The following is a 27,198-nucleotide window of genomic DNA, read 5'->3' as shown; positions in this document are numbered from 1 at the left end:
TGAGTGCTTTGGTGCACTGTTTCTCAGATTCATTTTAATGGTAATCTATCTTCCATGTTTGAAAGCTTTTGAGTTGGGAAAGGACATCACACTACCTACCAGGTGTTCCAAAAACTCTGGAATGTAGTATTTTAAGCAGGGACTGGGATCTGGAGCTTATCTAGGAATATTTTAGCCAAGTAGTTCAGAGAAAAGGTTTAATTGTCTCTCACGTCAAACTTACTGCAGGATCCACTCTGTCACTTCCCAGACACTCAATGTTTTAACATCCCATTTTTCCTTCTCTCCCATTCACTGCATAGAATGAGTAGATACAAGGAATGTTAATGGTTAATTATCCAACTTGAAACCTAAATTCTCTATTTCTCTTTTTTGTTGCTGTTTTGCCTTGTGCTTGGTGTGGACTGCACAATTCTCCTGAAAAGCAGATAACCATCTGGGCAGGCAGTGCACTCTGAATTCCTCATTGCCATGGCTGAACTGCTACCCAGCACCTCAGACTAATTAAAGCTACTCAGTGTCATAGCAAAGTAGGCGTTTTCTTTAGCTGCATCTTCTTTCACCATCAGGATCTGATGTACCTGATCAATCTTGGATTTTAAAGCCAGTTTCTGCCACCACAGACAACCAAGCCAAACAGTACTTCCTGAATCTTTTTTTCTACTAAGACTGCATACAATTAAAAACAAATAAAATCAAATACATTAATACCTAAATGTCTACTTTTTGATTGAAAGGATGGTAATGAGAAATTTTCTGTCTTAAATGGTCACAATTGTCACTGACAGCCAGTTATCAGTTGGGCTCTGTGGGAAGCATGCAGTGCTACTTCTGTTGGAGCCACATGGTTGTCTTGCTGTGAACACAAATGCTAACAAGTAGGGCAATATGTGTGAAGAAATCTGGCATTTCCAGTGGGATGCACACAAGCATACAGCCATTATGGGTTTATATACTTGAAGTGTATACTCTAGTTGTCTATACTAAATCTGTCAGAAGCCCATTCTCTGCTAATGATTCTGAATAGCTCAACTGCTACCTGATAAAATCTGGATGTACAAAAAACACAGCAAAGAACCAACCAAGTTACTTTATAAAAGAAAAAGCACTCCAAGTATTACAATTAAATAGAACAGATAATGCAGTGGTCTCAATATTTAATGAAAAAAAAAATAAATCAAAGCAAACCTTTTCATTGCAACTTGTTTTTCTTAAATTGAAAAATCAGTAAACATTATGTAAAAACATTTAAGATGTTTGAAGTCAGACCTAAACACAGAAGAGGACTTAGTGTTGCAAAACAAAGTTCACTTCGGGAAAGGAAAGATATGAGACTGTATTCAAGGATGCTGGATGAGAATACAGTGTTTTGATGTCATTTTCCCATGGCACTTAGTGATATTAAGAGTCTGGGAAGCATGACTGATTATTGCTTTATTTTCTTATTCTTCCAATAATTTCTAATACACAAACACATAATGACCATCAACATAGAATACAAAAGCTAAGATCCAACAACCAAGTAAGACTTCCAAAAGGGCACACAGTGTGTTTAATTCAATTTAATTTTGTGAAGGGTCAGATCTCTTCTTTTACACTCTGAAGAGTCCCATTGCCTAGTTGTGAGTTACTGAGAACAAAGACATTTGTATAATGGCACCCGAATTATGTGTGGAAGACAGCAAATGAAGTCAGAGTTTCAGCTTTGGATCCTGCTAGTTTTTCCTATGTCACCTGGCTATATAACCTTACAAACAGCAGGGAATTCCATGTATACCAAATCTCTGTCACAGTTCCTTCCAACTGATACAGATAAGCAGATTCAGCTCTTAGATTAGTCTTCCACTTTCCTCAACTTCTTTTTTATGTACGAATTATGGTAGAAAGCAAAAGGATGACTACACAGAATTATAGATCTGGTGGCCTCTTGGTGCCCCCCTAAACAATATTTAAGAATCTTCTTGAGCTGCACTGACAATAGCACTGGGTTCAGCATCCACTAACTGTCGTGGACTCCCTGAAGGTCACTTCACGTTCTGTGCTCACACAAATCAGAAACTAAGCTTTCTGCAGGCTGCCTTAATTTGGTAAAGGCTGTTTTCTTAAAAAAGACCTTACATTTTCCCTATGAATTGTAATGGATGATACATAGAGAGACACAACACACTTTTCTATAGCCAGAAGGTTTGAATTTGAGGCTTACCATTTATACTGTTACTCTAGTCCTTTGCTTTGCCACAAAGCCCCGACAACTCCAACTACTCAACAAGTGATTTCCCTCTCAGAAAGTCAGAATGACTGAAGATCCATTCATGGGAATAAATGCCTATGAAGGATTAAGTTTCCTAAATATTTATTTTGACCTGTGGAAACGAAAGGATTATTCAGTAATTTCGTTACATAAGGAAGATAAAACTAGCATTGTTTCTCCACTTAATATTAAAGGTAACCATGCAGGGCTGAAATTTATCCTATTCTTCGTCATTTCTTTTTTAGATTATTTTCTTTGCATCTGTTGGTGAGATTTATATCACAAAACTATCAACCTTCACTATGGTTGAAGTCAGTAGGCTGCAGGAACTGGGGCTGTTTAGTCTGGAGGAGATTGAGGGGAGATCTTATTAACATTTATAAATATCTAAAGGGTGGTTGTCAGGAAGTTGGGACATCCCTTTTTTCTGTTGTATCTAGTAACAGGACAAGGGGTGATGGGATGAAGCTGGAACACCAAAAAGTTCCACTTAAATATAAGAAAAAACTATTTCACAGTTCAGGTAAGGGAGCCCTGGCACAGGCTGCCCAGAGGGGTTGTGGAGGCTCCTTCCTTGGAGGTCTTCAAGACCCACCTGGACATGTTCTTGTGTGACCTGATCTAGGTGACCCTGCTTCTGCAAGGGCGTTGGACTAGATCTCTAAAGGTCCCTTCCAACCTCACCATTCTATGATTCTATGCCATTGCAATATTACTATTTCACCTTTGTGAAGACATGCATTCAGGACAATAACACAGCACAACACGTGCTCTCTAAAATCTAGAAATGCAAGCAATCCCAGAGGCATGCTTACCTCTCCCCTCATCCATAGATCAAGTGTTTCATTAAAGCCATTGGACTGACATTTCTCCTTCCAATGACATCAGAAACAAAAGGTGACATTAAATGAATTCTGAGGTTACCATCAAATATTGGCTTCACAATAATTTTCTAGATGTCACAACAACTTAATGGAAATTCCTAAAATTACAATTGCCTCTGCAAGGATATAAAACCATGAACAAAATTGTAATGTTTTACCCTTTCAGAAATACACTCAAAATTCATCTTAACCTCTCAGAGAACACTGTCAGCTTAAAGATCTCTATTAATAGCTATTGAGAAGTTTGAAGAAGTGGCACCATTTTAAATTTTCTTGAAAGATTAGAAGTGCTTTTAGAAGGTTCTATGAAAAGGATGCTTAAAAGAAGATGACATTTAAGGGTTAGCAAATAATGCAGCTATGAATTATTAGGAAAATGGGGAAAAAAAAAGACATTTACTGCAGTGAAAGCTCAGCATGGACTAATTTGTTTGGCTGAATTGCTCTGTGCTGCCATGGCTAGATTGTTCCAACAGCCAGGCTAACATTTGCAGATAATCCAAGTGTAGATAACTGACTGCAATATTGCTCTCAGAAGTGTACCTACAGTTTCAGATCTTAGACTTTTGTATTATTACAGTTTTTTGAAATGAAAGATAAAGGATAAACTGAAGCCCAGTAACTATTCTTATCTCCTACTGATCTGGATTTGACTTTAAGTCAGCCACTGTCTCACTGAACCTGGCCTAAATTGTCACAAACAGATGATGGTTTCATTTAATAAAATATTGCTCTAATAATAATTCCAGTGAAGCCACTTTAGTGAATTTATTATGCATTTACTAGCCTTACTGTTTATATTACTAGCAATGATGTTGATATTGTAGCAAGCCTTTGCTAGTTAAGGAAAACACAAGTTTATGTTACCACAACTCTTAAAATTGACATAGGAAGTATATTGTGCAAATAAGCAGCAGTATTTTCTGTTAACAGAACTCTATTTTAAATTAATGCCATGAGTAATAGTAACACTTAGGACAAGAGGAAATGGCCTCAAGTTGCACCAGGGAAGGTTTAGATGGGAGACTAGGAAAAAGTTTTTCACCAAGAAGGTGGTTAAGCACTGGAAGGGGCTGCCCAGGGAGCTGGTGGAGTCCCCATCCCTGGAGATACTGCAAAGTGGTGGAGCTGAGGCATTGAGGTGGGCATGGCAGGGTGAGTGAGCAGTTGGACTTGATGATCTTATAGGTTTTTTCCAACTTAAATGACTCTATAATTCTAAAAATAAACTACTTGCATTGAAGAGAGACACATCTAAAGCCCAAGCTGAGAAAGTCACAAATTACCTATCATTAAGCTTGCTGACAACTTCCATTAGAAGAGATTGGTAACAACTCTGCTAAATTTTAGTTGCATGAATGTTTTACTGTGTCTACTTTAGGCTCAGAAAGCCACAATCAAAATGGCTCAGGAATATTTCAGTTGCTGGTAAGAATAATAGTAATTATTAAATCAAAAAGATTCACTGTATTGGAAATAAATGTAATTTTTTTCCTTTGGAAGTCTCTCCTGCCTAGGGTGGGCTAGAAAAGGTACTTGAAATTCAACAGACATGTAGTCTTTGCATAAATACTTATCTTACGCTGTTCACATGAAAATCTATTCATATTTATCCCCTTAGCTAAATATAAACCTTTAAATTTAAGCCTTTGCAAATACAGTTCTATATTCAACAGAAGCTTTTTAGAGCTTTCCAGAAGAATTATCAAAATATTGTGTCCTTACTGCACACTCTCAAGCTTTTCACAGTCATTACTACATACAGGATATATGTTCTCCTTGTATGTTGTCACATGCTTTTTTTCCTATTGCTCCTTCTCATGTCATCATCTACATTTTTAATGATTATTTGATCCATTATCCTCCATGATCTCAGGTGCAGAAGTCTGCACCAGCACTTTTCAAGGTCCTAACACTGACGATAATACAGCAGCAGCTCACATGAGGCCATACAGTAAAGATTTTTTCCCTTAGAACTTTTTAAAAGGCCCTCAAATAATTAGAAACAAAAGCTACGCTTCAGGAAATCTTACCAAGCTTGTAAAGCACTCCAGAGTTATGGAAAAATGGTGGTTGACTGATTGGATATTAATACACTTGCGTACATAAACATTATGGCACAATTAAATAATCATGTACTACTTTTCCTTGCTATTTGAGGTAGTTGCATACTAATGTAGATGATTTTACATAGGGCTTCTGCTCCATTTGCTGAAGAAATGAAAAAGATACAGGGAAAGGAAAACTGTTCCAGCTCAAGGTCATATGAATTGAAGAATCCACATAAGCACGTATCCTCTGGGCATCATCAGCACAACAGCACCCAGTTGTGATACATAAGGATGAGAAATTACAGAAATTAAGAAATCTAGGTAAAACAAGGCAAATCATTTAAACCCAAATTCTTCACAAGCAATTGCTATTTCCTTGTGCCTCATCATCTAGGTACTCCACTTGACACAAGAGATCTGATTGAAATAAATGCTAAATATTTACCAGTAAATGAGGACTGTATTTTAAACGGGCTATATAAATCCAGTGCAAAAAATCAAGTTCCAAGTGTTAAGTATTCAGAAAAAGTAAATATTTTCAACCATCATGTCTCAATATAGATGTTCATCATCTGTGAAATTAGAAAATTTGTTCAGTTCAAAGAAGTGGGATGAAAATAAATTGATAAATGTTTAGCAAAACATTCAGATACTTTAACGATAAGCATCACTAAAACCCATGATAAACAGCGGTTCCAACTTCAGAGATGGGTAGTAAGTTACTGGAAAAGAAAACAAAAGATTATATGATGAAAAAGTGGTGTTCAACTGAGCATCACTCAGTCTTTCCAGGAAACAGCTTTGACAAAAACATATCGAAAAAGCAGGCAAACAAAAAATCTATGGGCAATGTTAATTTTGGCACCTAATTCTACGTGCTTGTCCTTGAACCATCAAATGATGACTTTTAAACCAGTTCTCATTGATAAAACATGAAACTATCATTTCATTGCTATTTTGGAATCTATGAAAAAAATATACAGGCTACTGAAATCTTTGTAGGTAGGTTGCAAATGAAGTGGGTGTGAGCCCAGAGTGGCAGCTTACAGATGTACTTCATCCTGCTTGTGCTGCCTTTGTTTTGTTTTGGGTTTTTTTTTTCCTCTTTTTGTGGTTAAATGAAAGCATTCAGCTTTCAATTCTTATCTTTTGGAAGCGTTATACTCATGCTACAGGAAACAAACATCAGTATTTTGACCCTGTGGGGTTTTATTTCTGAAAACAAGACATTAAAACAGCATAGAGCAAGCAACAGCAAAACTTATTTTTTTAAATTGGAGAAGCAGCAAAATTAATTTTGAAAGCTTCTTCGTTCAAGGCTGAAAGCCTTTGTGTAAAACTTCATCCTGGAGTGATATTTTCAGCTATAATATAGGGGTTTGTAATGGAAATGCTGACAGGCCCATAATTACGGAAGCACCAGCGGGCACCACTATAATAGTATATCAGATAGGCATACTACTTAAATTCAATACATGGTATCAAAAGATGTTAGTGTCTGTCCTCATTAAAGCAGCACTTAAAATTCCTTTTAACCTCCATGACTCAAATTAATAATTTGAAGTTCAGAAGGACATATGCACTGCTACTGATACTTGAAATGAATGCATCCCCGTTTAGTACTTCAGACCGAACTGCTGGATCATCCTAAATGTTCAAACTCACAGAAACTGTGGGAAAAAAAATCATCAGACTAATAACATTTTATTTTACAGGAAAACTGAAGCCAGGTAAAGTAATATAAAAATGGCATGTTAGTTTTTATGTTCTAGAACACTTTAAAGATTATTTTTATATCAAAATATGCAATGATATAGCCATGATGCAATTACACTTTTGAATACTGAGGAAGAAGTTTTATCACCTCTGTTCGCTGTATCTTGTTTGACAGTCAGCTCTATATAATAGTATGAATTTCTTGATGCCTGTAAAAATTCTGTGCATGCAGAGAAAGTAAGATCAAGCCTGAAGATCCAGGAGAGTAGCTGGTTTAATAACACATTTATAGCCTATGTAGGTTTTAATTTTTTGTTGGTAATCCCACCAAAAACATTCACTAAATTGGCAGCATGGTTATAATATGCACAGTATATTCTAGTTCTGTAATATATAATTTCATCTCATAGTTGTGCACTGTAATAATGTAACTTTTTTCAACAGATGCAGAAATACTAGTGAGAGGTTACCTGGGAATTATTTTGAACCATATATTGTATTTCATGAGTCCAACTGACTTACTTCTACTTCCTTCTCTGCATTAAGGTGCTCAAAAACAATAGGAGTGAATTCACCTTTCCTACACATAGATAGAAAATCCATTTTTGGGGGCTGAAGTTCTCTCCTTAAGGACAGTAAGCCTTTTTTCAAGCATAACAAACTTCAAGAAGGAAAAAAAAAAGTAGTATGTGTTACAGTCAGTACAAATCTAGGAATATAGCTCTTATCAGGTAAGGGAAATAACAAACGTCACATTCCTCAGAAGCTGGCCTCACTGGAAATGGGATTGATGGTGTTTTTGATGACTAGGTAAAGAAAGAAAACATCTCACTGAACAGAAAGTACTTTCCCATGCAAAGCTGGAATAGTACTATTTTGAGTAATGCCCTATTTAAACGCAGGGACACCCTCACTCTGTCACTCACACAAACGTGATTTGTGTGCTTTGGTGGCTTGTCATTCTGCCTCAGACTACGGTAGCACCTTATAAAAGATGATTCAGGAGATTATTCTATTTCCATATTTTTTCCCATTACTGACAACGAAGGATTCCATGGCCATCAGTTTTGGGAGTACAGCCATTACAAGATGGCACAATCAGCAAAACAAAAAGATCTCAACATCTACTGATGCCATTTGAATGTGGAGCATAACTGAGGCTGCTAGGATTCCTGCATTTGTCATCATGGGATGAATTTGTTTTGTTACAAGGAAATAGGTTTTCTCCTGAAGACGGTAAACAGGTTTTAAGATTTTATATCAACAGAAGCCAATTAAATTGCCTAAGATCCAAAACAAAGGTGCACATGAAGAATTTGTTTTACTATTAACTCATCTGCTGAAGAAAATGAGGGAGTAAAGTAGTAAATGACAGAAAAGAAAACATATTTGCTTCATCTTGTGCCATTTTGTCCATATCATACAGATATGAAACATCTCATTTCCTACTGACAGATAAATTACCAGATTTTCTTCCAATTTACCTAAAGCCAATGGAGTTCTACAGAGTGCACTCCAGTACAGAACTTGTCTTGTATTTCATACATAGTTCCTCCTTCAATGAATTCTCTCTTAGGATCATAACTTTGCATTTTGAATGCAAAAGAAGGGAAACTCCCACTGACTTCACCGTGAGTAGAGGTGGATCTGAGAAGGGCAACAATCTTGTTTTCAAGACCACTGATTCTGTGTGCATTGGGCATGGGAACTGGGACTGCAGTGATGAAATGACAGCAGAACATTGTTTGCTACTGGCAATGACACAGTCTAGATAAACAAAAGAATCACGCTTCATAACACAGTATCCTAGTAGTTTAAATTATATGCATCCTACAAGAGCTACTATCTAAACTACAGCAAATGTTAACTCCTTTCAGAGATAAAATGATCAGAAAACTACTTGTATACAAATGGAAACTAAGGAACATGACATACTGCCAACCAGCACTTGGCAAAACAACTTACAACATGGAAATACTGTTGCACATCCCTAACAAACATTGCTTGCCAAAAATATTAATGAACCCTCTGAAATCCTAATTATTCACATTATTGTTACCACTCTGATTCACTTTAAGTCCCCAAACAGTCAATGACTTCAAGGAATAAGTATCAAAAAACCTCCAGTCATGAAAAATCCTCTACCAAAGTTTAATATTTAAATGCAGTAAAGCAGTTAGCCATGTTAAAAAAATAAATCAGCTGGTACTCTACTTGGAATTCTGTCTCTTTGCACTTACCATTAACTAATGATTAAGTATATATTATGTTGGAATTAAATTAAAATTTTACAGTTTCACCAAGTAGGATAGGAATTGTATTGATTTGCTTCTTGGATGCTCTTCATTTGCTATCATCAATTCAATGTATTGAACAGAAAAGAGAAAAAGTGTATGAGGGTGACTCCTGCTACTCAAGAAAAAAAAAAGTGTGAATAGCACAGCTTGGATGCCTAAATATAGGGGGAAAAGTTAGTACTTCTAGTTAACTTTAGTCTTGCATGCAGAAAAGTCATGTTTTAACCTGTCTCTAAAGCAGTCAACAGGAATACAGACAATGGAGACGTGGCTGATATGAGTCAGTTCAATATCCAAAGCCCATTTTGACATGGCCCCTCTCCAGATGTTCTAAAAGAAATGAGTTTGTCATGAGATACGAAGAAATTTCCTTACATGGATAAATCCTTGTTTAAAAGATACAATAAAAAAGTAAAATAAATAGACATGTAATTTTTATCACTGAAGAGGGGACAGTAGGGAAGTCCTGGAGGAATTTGTGCTAGGTCTTAAAGTGTTCAGTGTACTCATTAACAGTGGTAGCATTCTTATCCATAACTTATTAAAAAAAATCCCCAGTGAACAACATATAAAAAGAACAAATGATAACTTGAACCCAAGAAGGATGGAAAGCTCCATTTTTGTAATTAAACTCCTACAAAAAAGATTTAAAAGAGGGAGTGGGAGGAATATTATAGAGAGTACAAAGAAAAAATAAAGGAGAGAACATAAAGCAGAGAGAACAGAGAGTTAGAGTGATCACTTGCAGCCTGCAACGCTTCAAGAGCAACTCTTGGTTAGATGAAAAGCTGAGTAACTTTCAATGTCAATGAACACCTGGAACATCAGCTTAAAATTCTTTTGCCCAAAAGAATGCCCTATGGGGTCACCTCAGCACACGACAGATAGGAATTCAGGGATGAAAATTTAGGCTTCACCATGGTCTTCTACAGGGAGAGGAACAAAATAGACTCCAGTTAACCATTAGGTACCAAATATCATGCAGATACTGTTATTGCTTCTACTTACAAAAACATAGATGTGTACGAGACAGGAGACTCTGCAGTGTGAAATTACAGAGAAGTGTCTCAAAAAGGTCAACTGAGACAAAACAAGACCTTTATATTACCAGTGAGTAGCTCCTTAGGAGTATAGTACATGAGGCTTCAATCTTGGGTTAGTTATTTCTCATTCTTATGAAAATGCAATACACACCACAGTGCCATCCTACCTGAAGGTAATGATTAAGTTGTAAAGTTGTTCAGAATCTGCTTGAAAAGGGTTCCATACTTAGTATGCTGGAATGGCTTTATGTCACCCACAAGCCTTTGCATTTTCATGACAGCAACTCCCCAATGTGAACCTCCTTAGCAACTTCGTTAGAGAGATAAACTGAAACATTGGTTTTCATCAAGAAATGATTCACAGAACAGTTTCTCTATTTTTGGAGTTTATAAAAAAATGATCAAGATTTAACAGGAGCAAATCCAGTAACTCTTCATCATTTTTGAACCTTTCTCATCAGTAGAAATGCAAAACACAAAGAAGTATTTTTTATTTGAGGCCTAAGAGAAGCATTTTTTAATTGATTTCAATATGCAGGTATAGAAAAGAGTTAAAAAAAAGGTCTATTGATGCTACAGATCTTTTAGATGTTATAAAATACCTTTTCTTTCCTTGTTTTCTACAATATCATAAGGATACACAGTGCATTAATTCACTGCAGGAAGAATACAAAGGATCAAATCTTGAGCTGACTTACTGAGGCTAGCTTTACATGTCAACTTGCAAAGTTTCCTATGCCTCCAAAATGGTGTATGTTTAAATCTGACATATGCAAATACTTTGCATACAGAAATCAGCGGGGTGATGAACTGTTGTGTAGACAAAATGGAGTGAAAGCTCTTTTTCTTCGAAACTCTTGACTGGAAGGTGTCAGAAGTGCAAAAGAAAAATAAGGGTTTGCAAAATAAGAAAGGCAAAAACGTACGCCCACAGCTCTGTAATTATTTTTATGTCAGTGATTACATGACAAAATATTTAAAGAATGGCAAAGTTTCCATTAATCAGCAAGCCTACTTCTTTTCCTACATAGCTTTCTTGTATTTCTAGTTGCACAAAAAATTGATAAATGCTTTTAACTGTTACCTGATGGAGCAAGTGAATTTTGACTATTGCTATCCAATTTTATTGTTCTTCTCTGAAAAACTACTTCTGTGTACATCCTTGTTCCCTCACTTTTCACTTCTTTTATTTTAGCTGAAAAAAAGGGTTAATATCTTGTTTTAGACCAAGAGTCATGGAGCACTTGGACCACACTGTCTGACCTGGAGTTAGGAGTCAAGGTCTCAGAGAAATTAATATTTGATGTGGGAGGGAGGCAATATCAAGAGCCATCTATCAACAGTAACATACAAATTCATGCTACAATTTCACACAGAGAATTGTGACCATTAAGAATGAATTTAAATAGATAACTGTTTAAGAAAAGCATGGAATAATCAGATGTAAACTCAACAAAATAAAGCCTGATAGAGCACAATAGCAAATCCTTCAGAAGTATCAATACAAAATTCTGGCCTGTAACTCATGAAGACTTTGCTAAAACAAGGGTAGTGCAGCAAGACAGTTAAAAACCCAAGCTTGTCAATGACTTGCCATTTGCATATGTGGATCTATGTCACAATTCTTAACAGACATGTCCTACTAATCTATAGCAGTCACCTTCAGTAATGCATTTTTTATTTCATTTGACCAAAACCATCTTGCAAATTCAATGCTTTTTTTTTTCCTTAACTCTTTGGCTGCATTGCTAAGTTTTCTTCTTTCCCTATCATTAAATATGCATGAATACTTCAAAGACTAATGCTTTACTGCCTATTTACTGTTACATGGAAGTTTGTTAGTGGCCCTAGGGAATGTCCTCACTTTTCTGTAACAATAAAGTCAATCAACTGCTACCTATAAGGTAAGCCTAAAAAGTTAAAGTAGTTCACTTAATTTGCAAGTCTAACTTCCACAATTGTTCCAAGTGGAAAAGGCCTACAAAGAAAGATGTTAAGTATAACAGCCTGTGGAAAGGAATGCAATTGCTAGAAGCTTATAAAAGGCCTTAAGGTCCTCCTTGCAAATCTTTAAGAGGTAACTCTGACTCTCGGTCTTGTGCACACAGGAAGTGATACTGGTTTAAATAACCTTAACACTTGAAGCCAATGTAAACCAGCTTAAACCCAAAATCCTATCGCCTTCTAAACCACTATTTTTTTTGGCTTTGCTTTATTCATTGAACAAAATACAAAAGGAAAAGTGAAGAACAACCTTGAACTGAGTTCAAGACAAAAATCTATGTATGCACACAACTTCTACTGATAAAAGATCGTTTTATATCCTACAGCTATGTAAAAAATTAGAGGACCCAATTAGCCTTTGGTTGATAAAAATATCAACATAGTAAAGATGGAAGTCTGACAGCTTCTAAAAAAGTATAAAAATCTTCAACAGGCACCTGCTGTGCAGAACTTATGCAAGAATCTCTACTTTGCACTTCACTGTTCATACAATTGCACTAATTAGGTATCTTTTGTATGGTTCTATTAAAATGTATTTTACAAATGTCTTTGATAATAACCATACTATCCCAACTAAAGTGTTCATAGACCGTTACTTAATACTCTTGGGCATATGACTTTTTGCAATAAGTAGTGTGAAACAATACTGCTATTTTGAATTATGTAATGTTCACATTTTAGAATACTTCTGAGAGAAAAATCTACAGCCCTCCTTTTTCTTGACTCAGTTTTTAGGGGAATTTGGAATAATATCCATATGTTTCTGTCCTTTGAAGAACAGGAAAATAGATATTCATATCTGTACATATTATATTATTTATGTATTATATTTTCATTACATTTTAGATAACATTTATGTAATTTAATGGGAGTAGGATATATCATTACATATTTGGATAAATAGGATGTGTCTTGCCAAAACCAGGAACGTAGGTGTAGGCTAACATCAAAATAAGCCACATAATAATAAGGTAGGGCAGACCTCAAAACAGATGTGCAATTCTTTATGGTGGACAACTGAAGGAAATTAAGACATGAGGTAAGAAGGCTAGTATGAGGAAATCACAAGGAAACAGCAATTATGGTTCCTCAAATGCTCTTTAAGGAAATAGAACTTTATCCAAACTGTGGTGCCTGGAAGAAGGATGAGGTATAGACTTCATTTCCTGCGTCAGAGCATCTCTTTTTCTCCTGCATAAGAGTGTTTGTTTTCTGAAGTGGAGGATACTCATTGATTGTCACTGACATTTTGTTGACTGTCACAAGACAAATCACTCATGTTGTTTAGTCCACTTCTGGCCACTAAAGACAAACTGGCATGTCTGAAAATGTCTTAGCGAAAAGGCATGGTTAGAGGTATCCACATTTAACTTCTATTATGCGTGCAGTACGATTAAATAAAAACATAACCACCTGTTACACTTATTTCAGTGGGAGTATCTATTTTCAATTATAGCATTTACTATCCACTCTCAAGTATGGCAAGTAACACCATGGTAACATAAACACAGTCGTGGCTGCTTGAGAAAGTTAAATTATAAATAGCAATGTATAGCCCATGAGGTCCTGGAAATAAACTAACTAATCCATAGGCATTTGTTACTATGACATAACATTTCCAGTAAAATGTTGTTTGCCTCATCTCAGACCCACTCAGAATAGATTCAGAAGTTCGGCATCACTTGACTTTGAGTGAGTTCATGTTCAGACATGAAAAAGATGCATAGAGAGTGGAGCAAATATGCTACAGCAAAAGAGTGGAAAACAAATTAACAACAACAACAACAAAATATCCCATGATAAGCTTTATTCTCCTTCCATTAAAGTTAATGAGGGAAAAAAACTCCACAACCAACTGATGCGGAATGTATAACAGAGTCCCCTGAATATAAGGAAACATGTTTTTATAATGAATCATCCTGGGGTGGGGTGGGGGGTGAGGTGGAGGGTGGTGGGAGAGAGAAAAGCAAAACAAACAAAACAAACACAACAAACAAAAAAGTGGGCTTAACTAAGTAACAAACAGTTTGGAAATGCAAATAAACTTAGCAACCCTCTAAAACATTTGAGTGACTTGGAACTTGGTGCTCTCTTCAGCTTCAAGCCTGTGTTCACAGATCCATGGTAACTGAGGGAATACTGAGATTCAAAGCTCAGTTTAGGACTCAGAGGGAGCTGAATTATCAATTGTTTTAACTACTGTACAGTTCCTTACTCTCTGCAAGTCTGAGGCAGAGCAAGAGCAGCAGGCTGTTGTTCTGAACTACAGATTTTTGCCAGCTGGCCAGACTCCTGCTGTGGTTGGCCAGGCTTCCTTATTTGGGAGAATGACCAAGGACTCAAAAATGGGAGAAAGAAAGGAGAATCAGAGTTTCTACAAAGTTAGGCCTGAAAATTGAGAGCAAGGAGGTTACTGCCAAGTTTTGCAGTGTGAGGACAGCAATCATTTAATTCTCTCAAGACTCAAAGATGTGATCACAGGTTTGACACAAATCTAGGGCCTTCATCTAACCATGTGCAAATGTCTTTTAGGTTAGGTAAGAATGCTAAAGATTTAGAGATGTTGGCTTTTTTTTTTTTTGTTATGAACAAAAGATTTGAGAAACGTGTGTTTTCTTTTGGTTTACAGAGATTGGTTAAACTCTATGTTTTATTAGACTGAGAAATCTGGAATGGATCTACTGTGGTCAATGGAATTATTTCAGATTTGCACCATGCAACTAAAATGGAATTTAAATTCCCAACATTTCTATTCTAAAAATATGCTGTGTTTTGTCATACATATTTGGTGAAATCTCGGCCTCTCTGACATCAGCAACAGAACTCTCTGCTATTACTAGGCTCTGAATTCCACTGAATGATTTTCCTTTCACACAGAGTGAAGCAAAACAAAAGCTGATCCAGTGAAGTAAGATTTAAATACATTTTATATCAAGTCTACGTGATAAAAGAAGCAGACAGGTTACTTAAGGCTGTAACCATGTGTACACTTCTTATGTTTTAATTGGCTTATTTCACGTCATTGCACAGCTAATTTATTAAATAAAAATATTATTTACAGGTCACCTAATCTGCACTTTCAAAGAAAACCTGACAAAGTCAGATAAACAGCTGGATAATTTTGTCAAGCATCTTTCAGAAGATAAGATTATACATACCAGGACTAGCATATTCAAAGGGTCTAACAAGCGAGACTAGTTAAAAAACTGAGAGAAATACCGGCTTGGCACGTGGAAGAACTTCATGCTTATCAATAGAATTACCATCATCTTTACCTTCCTGATACATACCATTTTTTATTGCACAGTGAACTTCAGTATTTTGGTAACCTTCCAAGTAACATGGTGACACTGGTGCAAAGGGTGTTTTATTCTTTTTTTTTTTTTTTAAATAGCTTTTCTATAAAATGAGAGCAAAAAGATGAAAATGTATTCAACAATTAGTTGTGTTTCTCGCTGTCATCAGTGAGTGATTGTTAATCAAGCAATTGAGAAACAGTATGTGTTATGCTGGAGTGTCATTATCACATAATTATTTTGTCATGCATTGTAATAATATTTTTACTGGAAAAAAAATTAAACATGGTCATTAATAGGGCAACCCATTAAACCTACTATGACATTTAGTGTGATGAAATGGAAAATAAGGCATATTCAGCACGCTCACAGAAAACGATTCCCACAGTATCCTAAATCACTTAGGCAAGACTAATCTTAGAACTGACATGTTAAAACTCCTAAATAGAAACCATGATTTTTCTGGTGAGCATATGAAGAAGTCTTTTATTAAATCCAGGCTGTTAACGTTTATACATGTGACTCAGGACATGTGACTACTTGTGCTTCAAACTGAGTATGTTCATCTTATGTATATGCCAAAGCCAGGAGTGTGCACCCTTAAATCAGCTTTATAGAATCACAGAACGGTGGGAGTTGGAAGGGATGACCAAAGATCATCTAGTCCAATCCCCCTGCTAAAGCCCCCACCTAGATCAGGTCACACAGGAAAGTGTCCAAGCTTCAAAATTGTAAAAGTACAAAATTAGTAGAATCCAAAACTTCTTCAGCATTTTCTGACTAGCATACGAAAAAGATGGAAGATACTTTTTTTTTTCCCTAAGAAAAGCCCTTAAAAAGTCATTGCTACAAATCAGCACCCTGAATTATACTTTATAAAAATAAAAGTAGTATTTTAATACATACCCAAGGATTCAAAATTGGCTGATTACTTATAGCCAAAACTGGGGAGATATGATGAACTGAGGAGGAGATAAACAAGACTAAGTCTAGACTGAAAGCATTTTGTATAAACACAGGCTAAGTTCAAGTTTAGTTTCTCCCACCTACAGACTGTAAACCTATCTGTTAACCCAACTTGAAATCTAAATTACCTTTTTTACACTCCTTTGTAAACCCAGACAAAAGGTAGGGAGCACCTTTCTTCTTGCTTTCTAGATGCACACAGACATTGGTAATTTCACTCACATACCTGCACAATATGAGACATATGAGTGCATGGCTGCACTGGAGGGCTATCATAGCAAATTTGTGCAAAATGACACTATTTGCTTTATTTTGGTTTCAAGGAACCAAGTCTTACAAAATACACTGCTGGTCATGATAGACGTGTTATGAATCAAAGCAGATAAGGATAAAATGTATGAAAATGTATGAATTATTTTTTGGGGAAAATAAATAAATACAATTTCCATGAGTAGGGATACAAAGAACTCTCACTCACTCACAACTACTGAGTATATTTCAACAGTTTGCCTGTGTGCATGATCTACCCTTATTTAATGGTTGCTTGTGTGTTATGTTAGACATTCAAGATGGAAAACCTGCAGGTATTTCAGCGTCCACAACTGCCAGCTCTATAAGAACAGCCTGAGGAATGTATTTGTCAGCTTACCAGTCACAAAGAATATCATGAATGAATCATTGTTACATACTATGGGTTTTCCATTACCTGACTAGGCAGCCTTTTGTACAAAAGAACAAGATCTCTAACAGATTTTAACAATACAAATGCCTATCAGATTAAACTGAATATTCATGGAGGAAAATATCATTTTTAACCTCCTCTAGTCATTACAGAAATCTTTCTCTTCCTATAACCTAAAGGGCCTTACATACTTGAAGGGCTAGGAATCTTCTAAATTTTTTTCAACATGTGCAAAAGGCACAAGAACATTGGTATAATTATATTATTTCCGACTTTACAATTAGACAGATGAAGAAATTAAACAGATTGGACTAAGGGAAAATGTATTTGACATATCAGAGTTATCAAATTTTAAGGTGCTAATACAGACATCAACCTTCATTATTGGGTACATAACAAATGGGGCCACAATTTCAGAAGTGCTGATCATTCAGAGTTTACATCAACCCTTACAAGAACTTCATGCTCTGAGAAACTTGCAAGTTCATACAAAAAAACCCAGAAAGCACTAAGTTTTAAAAGCCAATCTTGACATTCTGTGTCTTTCTCTCCGTGTTCTTTTGTTTCTGAACCTACATGATGCTTCGAAGACAAACACACTTGGTCGAATTCTTGATAGCATCAAAGCTCTGTAGAGTGCTTTAGCTAGAAAATGCCCTAAAACACTGACAAGCTGCATTTTCTTTCACAGGAAATGAAAAACTGGGCCCTATGTTTTGCCAACAAAGCCTTCAAATCAAACCTGTGGTATTATTTGCTATATATATACATCGGAGAAAATTAGTGTTGACAGGGAGAGACAGAGCAAGAGAGATGAAGAGAGATCTATGTCAAAGTCTAGAGTTCCTTGGGTAATATCTAATCCTTTCCACCGAAATATTTTTTTAATGATTTACACTGAAACTTTAAGAACAAAGGCTGTCTTGTTTTGTTCACAGAGTTGTATTGAAATGTGCAAGCAGGAGTAAAGGAGAAAACTGGATATTTTTGGTCTTCTATTTGCAGCAGAGTTCAATAAAGAATTGACATCTGTTTTTCACTGCTTTGCTTTTATAGCTCTCTAGGTGACTACAGCTAGTACAGGAAGGTCAAGCTAAAGCAAGATATTTATTTTCTTCCCATGGTAAAACACTGCTCTCACTTTCATCTGTTCATTCTTACAACTAGACCATGCATCAAAAGAAAATTAAACAGCTGTTCTTATTTGGTACTAAAAGTTAACTACTGGTACTTTCTCTATTTTATCTGTTATATCATTACAATGGCTCTTGCCAGTCCATAAGGTTTAAGGTTTAAGGTCAGTTTAAAACCACACTGTGTGTAGCAAAGGCCTTGTGATGCGAGTAGACACGACTGCCTACAAAAGACCAGATCAGATCTGTTTGCTAACAAAAGTCTCACACAGTGATTTATTTTGAAGGGTAAAAAGATGTTCATAATGGTGTAAACAGCTTTTCTAGATCAATAATTAATCCTGAATCCTTTCCAGACAAATGTATCAGCACCTCCACAGTATTAATTGAAAAAGCAGGTAAGGCCGGTGATGTTCTCATAAGGCATATCCAGAATTAATGATTAACTCAAGTAAAAAGTCCTTTACTTCTCATAGCACTTGAATATCTTGTAAAAGAATCAGCATCAGACCGTAGATACCTTACATCTGTTGATAGCTTAAATTAAAATTGCACATAAGCCTACATTTCTGCTGCACAACTTGAACTCAGAACTGCCAGATAAACTTTTTCTTCAGAGGTCATGGTCATGACACGATCCAACTATTATTTCATTTACAAGTAATTAAACTGAATTAAATTTGAAAAGCTGACTTCACAGTATGTTAGCTTACAGTCCCCTTGCTTAGAACCAAAATAATGCTGTTTTCAAGTGTTCCATACATTCACATACTCCTGAATGTATATTTTGTGGTTATAGCTAGGAAATTAAAAAAAGCACACATAAACAATCATTATTTAATCTACCTGTATTAACTGCACGATGAGTATACATGGCTTATCCTGCACTAGATAAATATACTTTAGAAAAACATGTATATCCTACTAAAGTTTTTTTGTTCTACATGCATATAGTTGGGTCTAAGTCTCAAGGCATAAAAATGCTTTCCCCAATGCTTCATTGAGCTTTAAATCATGTCGAATAAAACATGTTATAACAAGTACCCTTTGTACACAAACGGTAGACTATGAAATCTTTTAAAGAAGAAATGTACACAAGATGCAAAGAACACAAATACTATTTACACATGTTGTTGAAATAGTTTTCTGTAAATAATCCACACTGGCAGAATTCACAATGTTGGAAGCAAGGGGTAAACACTGGATGTTTTTATGAAACAGCAAGCACAAAACCTCTAAAAGCAGAATTGGTTAACAATGAAAAGATTTTTTTTGTTGAAAAAATCATGCTTTACATTTACAGACATTTTGCAGGTCTCTGCTTGTTTGTATTCATGACAATACAGCTGTTCCTACACACCTCATGCAGGCAGTGCTCCCCACAGATCAAACTCAGCTTTTCTTTAAAGCATAGAATGGGAGCGGTTCTGCCGACTTCAGCAGAGGTAGTCTTAGTTGAAATAAAGAACCGAGGAAAGAAAAATCAAATTAGGACTTCAGATACTGACCATACACATACAGTTCAGGAGGAACAGAAATATTAATAGTCATCCCTGTTTCCAAGGAAAAAAAACCCTATGATAACTACCATGTTTTATTTGATGTTCAGCTTTCACATCCATACAACCTGGCTTCACATCTTGATTAACATTTTACAGCAATAACCACTCCACTTTCAACAGGATCCAGTAAACACGTCTTTCCATCTATTCCCCTGAAGCATAATCACTTTCTACACAACTAAAACTTCATTGTACTTTCCCTCTTCCAAAAGAAAAGTTCAGTAACACACTGACCTAGCAGACTGGTTTTACATTTTCAAATGAAGTAATCTCAAAAGCACAGCACCATGTAATCTTTCCTGTGAAGAATTGTGGAATTATGACTTACAATGAGACCACAGTCTGAGAACTTCTTAGCATCTCCACTCTTCAGTTCCTTGCTGTTCTTTTCACTTGCTTAGGAATGTATTTTTTTAATTGATGATATTTAGAAAACCACAATGCAGCCTATTATAATCTCTCATATGATGTAACATACTATTTGTAAGAATGAACTAACACATGAAAATGTAAGGGGAAAAGTAATGAATAGGCAGGCTCGTTTATTAATTGCAGCTGGGATGAAGACTGGTAACATATCCTAAGCAATTACTGCAACAGATTATACTTGCTTTATGTATTAATCAAAAGAAATGCCTTTCTCTAATTTGTAAGGTCTCAGTGTTAACAAAAGAACCGAATTTGCCTGCGTGCCTTCCAAAAGTACCACAAATGAGGTAAAGAATGGCTTCTAATTGGCAATCATATTGGCTTCATCAACCAACAGCTATATTCTGACCTAATTTGCAAAGTTCTTACAGCAGTTGTCATAATTTTGCTTAGAAGTTAACATATTTCCTTTCTCAAGGAAATTTTAAAGCTGATTAGGCAGCTTGCAAGAGTAAATACGTAACAGTCCTCAGTTTAATGAGGTAGCCTCAGTCAGAATAAGAACTGCAGTGTGGTGTCATGGAACATCAGCAAGCACTCTTGAAACAACCTGTCTTTCCTAGTGTTTATGGGCAAGGAGCAAAGACACCCCTGACTTCTGTATCCTAGAGCTCAAAATAAACCAAAACAGTTAAGTTTGTAGCAATCAGCATTTATTAGGAAATGTTGTATTTGCAAGAAAGCATTTGGACTCCAAGCTGATTGGTATGCAAACAAAACTCCCATAAATATTTGGATATCTTATCTAGAATCACAGAATCATTTCAGTTGGAAAAGACCTTTATGAAGATCATTGAGTCCAACCACTAACCTCACATTGCCAAGCCTAGCCCGAAAGCATGTCCTTCAGCACCTCATCTACGTGGCTTTTAAATATCTCCAGGGATGGCAACTCCACCACCTTCCTGAGCAGCCTGAGCCAATGCCTAATAACTCTTTGAGTGAAGGAAACTTATCCCACTTTCTAATCTAAACCTTCCCTGGTGCAACTTGAGGCCATTTTTCCTTGTCCTGTCACTTGTTACTTGGGAGAAGAGCTTGACCCTCAACTCACTACAACCTCCTTTCAAGTAGTTGTAGAGATTGATTGTGTATCCCTTCAGCCTTCTCTTCTCCAGACTAAGCACCCCCAGTTCCCTCAGTCACTTCTTATCAGACTTATTCTCTAGGCTCTTCACCACCCTCATTGCCCATCTCTGGGCACATGCCAGCACTTTGTAGCAAGGGGCCCAAAACACAGTACGCAAGGTGCCTCACAACTGCCCAATACAGTGGCATAATCACTTCCCTGGTTCTGCTGGCCACACTAGTGTTGATAACAAGCCAAGGTGTCATTTGCCTTCTTGGTCACCTGGGCACACTGCTGGCTCATGTTCAGCCGACTGCTGATCAACAGCCTCAGGTCCTTTTCTGCTGGACAGCTTTCCAGCCACTCTTCCCCAAGCCTGTAGTGTTGCGTGGGGTTGTTTCCCAAGTGCAGGACTGAGCACTTGGCCTTGTTAAACCTCATACAATTGACCTCAGCCCATCACTCCAGCCTGACCAAGTCCCTCTGAAAAGCCTTCCTGCCCTCAAGCAGATCTATGCTCCTGCCCAGCTTTGTGTCATGTGCAAACTTACCGAGGCGGCACTCAACTCTGTTGTCCAGATCATTGATAAAGAAACTAAACAGAACAGACTCCAAAACCAAGCCCTGGTTAACACCACTGGTGATGGGACAACAAGTGGATTTCATTCCGTTCACCTCATAATGCAATCAATGAAAGCATGGCTCAAGAATACGATCTGTAGTAGCTCATGAAGACCAGCTATGAAGAATCTCTTATCCATAACAACACCAGAAACTCCTCAACTTCTCTAGAGATAACTAGGTTAGCTTGTAATAGTCAGCCAGTGTAGTACTAATTGCTATGCTGCTGTGTGCATATTTATTTACATGCGAAATAATGAGTTCAAGTTACTTGAGTGGACATTATGCAAGATTTTAATACACTTTTTTTCCCATTACACACAAAATCTGACTACAGAAGGTTGGTTACAAGTGCTTGGCTGACACAGTTAACATTCCATTTTGCCTCCTGTGCCTGATTATTTTCACAAGAATGCCATGAGAAGCCATTCTGGTTTTGATGACAACACACCAGACTAAAGACGACATTCTCCCTCATTCATGTTGTGAGACTTCTATGTATGGACAACTGGCAAGTCAGCACTAAAAAAGAAAACTGCTCCAGGAAATGATTTTGAATAAAAGTATGTATAAAAATAAAGTGCACAGGCTGAATGCTAGAACTTCCAAACAATGGCAAAAACAGAGTTCTAAAGTCTAACTAGAAAAACCACACAAAAACAGAAGCCACACAGCTGAGTGCCACTGCAGATCAAGGCCCAACACCCCAACCTTGTGAGAAATTGCTTATATTTTGAAAACTGGATTTCCATCAAAGCCTACTGAACTTCAGGAGTGACTTAGCATCTTGCAAAAGGCAGCTGGGGCCTCTTTGAGACAACATGCTCTTAGTTTTTGAAGGGTAGGCATTGCCTCCTGACATTCTCTTAATGACAGCATAACACCTTGCCTTATTCTACAGACATGCCAAAAATATTGTGCATTATTGGTAGTTACTGTGCAACTAAGGGTAAAAATAAGATAATACCTTCACAGACTATAGAAAATGTCACAAAGACGAACCATGATGAGGAATACGGTGTGGGACTTCTATAGTATGTAAACAGTACAACAAAAATAGGATATCTGCTAATTTCACCTTTTTTGTCCTAGCTCATTTTAGAGTTAATAATGAAATTCATGCTAAGTATCAGACATGTTCTAGGTTTCTCATTAAGGCATCTCAGCTGCAGCTCTTGGATTAAATCATGGATGATTCAACATAAGAGAAACTACAAGACACATGACTGTCTTTGCTAATTCTGTTAACATTCTAGAGAACAAAAGACTTCCAACGTTGTCTTCTGCCTTATCATGCATCAACCATTCATGGTTTGGGAGGTTTTTTTAACTTTTCTTTATCTGGAAATCTTGTTTAACAATAATTTTTCCTAGATAAATTAGATCTGCTCCCTTCTGATGACATAATGAACTGTTATTAACTAAGTGTGGTAGTCTGAGGACATCAGGAACTGGCTTGGATAAAATGTTGTCTACATTAGGGTAACACAATAAACAAATCAAAGTATGTATTTAAAATATAACGCCATCCAGTATCAACAGTGTACTGTATAACTGGGTTGGAAAAACGCTGGCATTAAACCTATGCCCACTACACATACGTGGTGGTTTTAGGTCCTGCTCCCAGAAAAAGGAATTTCCTGAGCAGCTTTAAGTAAATATTTGGCAGTTTAAGTTCTCAGGTTTAGAATACTGTTCATTTGCCAAATCTGAAAATACAGACAAACCAGCCATTGGAACGGCTGCTCTACTCATACCCCTGAGGACTCCTCTCAACATACTGCAAACCGTAACCTTGTGCAGCAAAACTGCCACCTGGATGCATTTAAACAAAGAAACGATGATATTATTTGGTGAGGTAGCCGCATTTAGTTACAGACTTGGGGGCGAGGGGCCGTAAAGAGGCACATTCAGCACTGAGTCCCTCACAGCCGCTCAGGCCCTCAGCCCGCAGCCTCCGCCCGCCGTGGCCCCGCGGGGCAGGGCGCCCCCTGCTGGCTGCCGGCACGGCGCCCCCTGGCGACCCCGCGCAACCCGGCGGCGCCCGCGGAGAGGAGAAACTTTTGCGGGGCAGCTGGTGCGTGATTCGGGCGGTGCGGGCTGAGCCGCCCGCGCAGCAGCCCGGCGTCTCGCCCCTCTGCAGCGTCCACTTCTGCAGCACAACTGGCCGTATAAACCAACACCCACCTTTTCTCTATGCGTGCGAGAGCTCTCAACCAGAAAGCACCATCTCATTTACATATGCCATCAGGCCTTTAGGTACCTACTGCACCTATAAACGAGCACTATTTATATGCACAAGTAACGAAATAGCACAGGTGTTACAATCTTACTTAAAACCATGAGTAGGTGGGAATTTTAGAGAGAAATAAAAACATAATGTTCCTAAGGCTGAGTTTGGAACACCGACAAAGAGCAATCTGACTTTGAGTAATTTATTTAAATGACACCAAAAAAGTTTCACAAATAAATGATCACTTATGTCCCCTACCTGTGCTAGAGTTTCAGGCCACGTTCATCTGCAAGGATATTTTAAGCAAAGGTGAAGATATATTTAGAATCTGGGTTTTGGTCAAACGCTGTTACAGAGGATTTCTGCAGAAAGCGTTCCCTTGCAAAATATGTGTAAGGTTATTCTTAAAAGTCTGATTGGAAAACCTTTATCACCGATACTTTGACAACACAGTGCTTTTCACACACTCAAGTTACCTTCGTTCCTGCAGGATCCCCTTGTTTTCCAATAAAAACACTCCTCTCTGACCCATCATCTCTAAGTTCATTACATGAATAAAAAAATATTCGGTAAAACAAATACAACCTCAACTCGCCTTGAAAGAGAAAACCTTGGGTAAGTAACAGCCTTATCGTGAGCAGTGGCGGAGCTTACCTCTTCAACTGTCAACGGCATACAGATCCGGTACTCCTTCATGAGCATATTCCTGCTGCCTCGGTGCGGACCAGCAAACTGGGAGAAAAGTGGTTATTTCTGCACGATGATCCTGACGAAAACCAATCACGGGGAAAAATAATCAAACCTCTTTCTCTGTAGGCGCTTGACAATGTGTCCACAAGAGAGTAATGCAACCATCCAGGAGGGCTGACCCAGCAAGAAGAAAAACCAACACAACTGCTCCTTTCTTCCAGTTCTTCCTTCTTCAGATCTTGATCACGGGAATTTCGCACACGCTCGCACCGATAGACGCTCCCCAGGCTCAAAGCCCAGCCGCTATCGCTGCGGCCAGAGACATCCGTCGGAAGCGTACGAACACGGCCGGCTCTCTCTCTCGCGGCTATGTCAAGACATGCCTGGGGCGGCGGAAAGAACAAATGAGGCAAAAATGTGGCTTTCGCCCCCGCCGGCAGCACGCCGGGCGGCAGGAACGACGAGATGCTGATTTCCAAGACAAAGCCTGTTTAGAAGGTTTCCTTCCCCGGCTGCCAAACGCGGCTCCCACCTTCCCACCGCAACGCGGCTGCGGCCGCCGCGGCTCTCGCTGTGCTCGCGGAGGGGGGAAGGGGGGGAGCAGCGCGGCGATCCGGCGGCCGTGAGCTCCCGGGCGCGCTGTAACCGCGGGCGCGGAGCGGCTGCGGCGGCGGCGGCCCCGGCGGGGGCGCGGCTGAGATCAGCGGGGCGGCAGGAAGGGAGGGGGGGCGGGAGCGGGGCCGGCTGCGGGGGGGAGCAGCCACTGCCGCTCGGGCGGGTTTTAACGGAACGGCGTGACCGGGCAGCGGACCCCGCGGGGCTCCGGGTTCCGGCCGGCGGGGCCTCCCGGGAAGGGGGCGGCGGCGGTAGAAACCGCGATTTCAATTAATTCCGCCGCGAAGACTGGTCGATTTTTGGGGAAGTTTATTGCCCTACGTGTGAAAGCGCATCTGGCAAAACATTTACAGCCCCGTGAAGAGTAGAGAGAGCCCCGTGAGACTGTCGGAGACTCAGCGGCAAGTCCGCTCGCCCCTCTCCCATGACAGGAGCCGGGCAGCCCGGGGCAGCCCGGGCGCAGGATGTGCAGGCCTCACCCATTTCCCCTCGGCCGGCCCGTGGCGATCTGCCCGCAGGTTTTGCAACACTGATAAACCTCTTCTTATCGTATCAGCTCTCTACTTTGAAATGCTACGCAGAAAGTTCAGTGAGAGTGCCTCTTTCCTAGCAGAACAATGAAGCCAGAACCGTTTAAGGAGAGTGTTTGTTTGTTTGTTCCCTACTTAGGAGGCAATTTGTTAGTTTCACCGGTTTCAGTTTCCCCAGGGTTTGTGTTTTTCGGAGAAATTTACACATCATTCAGTTCCAAGTTGATACACACAGGAAGTCCATTCTCAACCTGTCTGAGAAACCCAAACAGTTATACAACCTCAGGTAATTCATAAAATGTTCACATTGCAGTTTCTTCTGCCATCCGAATGGCTATCAAGCGTGTGTCACAGAGGAGCACTGTGGCAGTGACATGAAAACACAAGGCACTGTACAGATGGTGCTAAAATATACATCTGCATTTAAACAAAATATTTTGAAAACTAAAAGTGATGAAATATCATATTTGGGATAGTGAAAGATGAGTTTAGGTCTACAGTGAAATGAGTGTTTCATAACGAGCAAAAACCCCTCCGATTTTCATTGGTTCTGAATGTACATTTCAAAGCTATGTATATAATTTTTAGCCCAGAGAGGACACAGTGCCATCTCCTGGAGCTGGCAACATAACTTTGCCATTCCACTGCAATAATGGCACAATATTTCATGTACTGTCCCTTTCCAGTGATGTGCAAACACCTACACAAAGAAACGGAAAACCCGGGAGCTCTGTTCACAGTCAGGATTTTCAACTGAGGTATGAACAATGTGGTTAATAAGACTTCTATCTCAAATCTGACAACAGCCATTTATAAATAACTAAACAGAAGTCAGAATGTTGGTAGTGTTAAGTTCCTGAATCTTTAACGAAAAGAGCCAAAACAAGGCAATACTTGTGGTATTACCTATAGACCTGAGATAATCCACATTGAGATCTAAATCATCTGCTTAAATTTGAAGTGTTTTGCTACTGGTTTCATTAATTTGGAACAGCATCTCTGGATTTCTGCTGAAAAGTAGTAAAAAAATGGAATTTCTTTGCATAAGGCCTTAATGCTACCCAATTATAAGCAAATACATTGATCTCATAAAAAACAGGAGAAGGACCTAAACTAGTTTATCACT

At 38.3% G+C, this 27,198-nt stretch overlaps 1 protein-coding gene across 1 annotated transcript in view; it reads right to left on the bottom strand.

Moving 5' to 3' along the window:
- Window positions 1-25,606, bottom strand: part of PITPNC1 (phosphatidylinositol transfer protein cytoplasmic 1) — a 79,620-nt gene extending 54,014 nt beyond the window's left edge. The window contains exon 1 of the mRNA XM_062010484.1: window positions 24,892-25,606. Within this exon, the coding sequence (XP_061866468.1) occupies window positions 24,892-24,939 (48 nt within the window). The 5' untranslated portion in view covers window positions 24,940-25,606. The remainder of the gene's footprint in view (window positions 1-24,891) is intronic.
- Between the last annotated feature and the right edge of the window lie 1,592 nt (window positions 25,607-27,198).

The sequence above is a fragment of the Colius striatus genome, chromosome 18 (genome assembly GCF_028858725.1).
Source record: "Colius striatus isolate bColStr4 chromosome 18, bColStr4.1.hap1, whole genome shotgun sequence".
Classification (NCBI taxonomy): Eukaryota; Metazoa; Chordata; class Aves; order Coliiformes; family Coliidae; genus Colius; species Colius striatus.
Note: the sequence above shows the minus strand (reverse complement) of the source record. Positions and strands in the feature narration are given on the sequence as shown.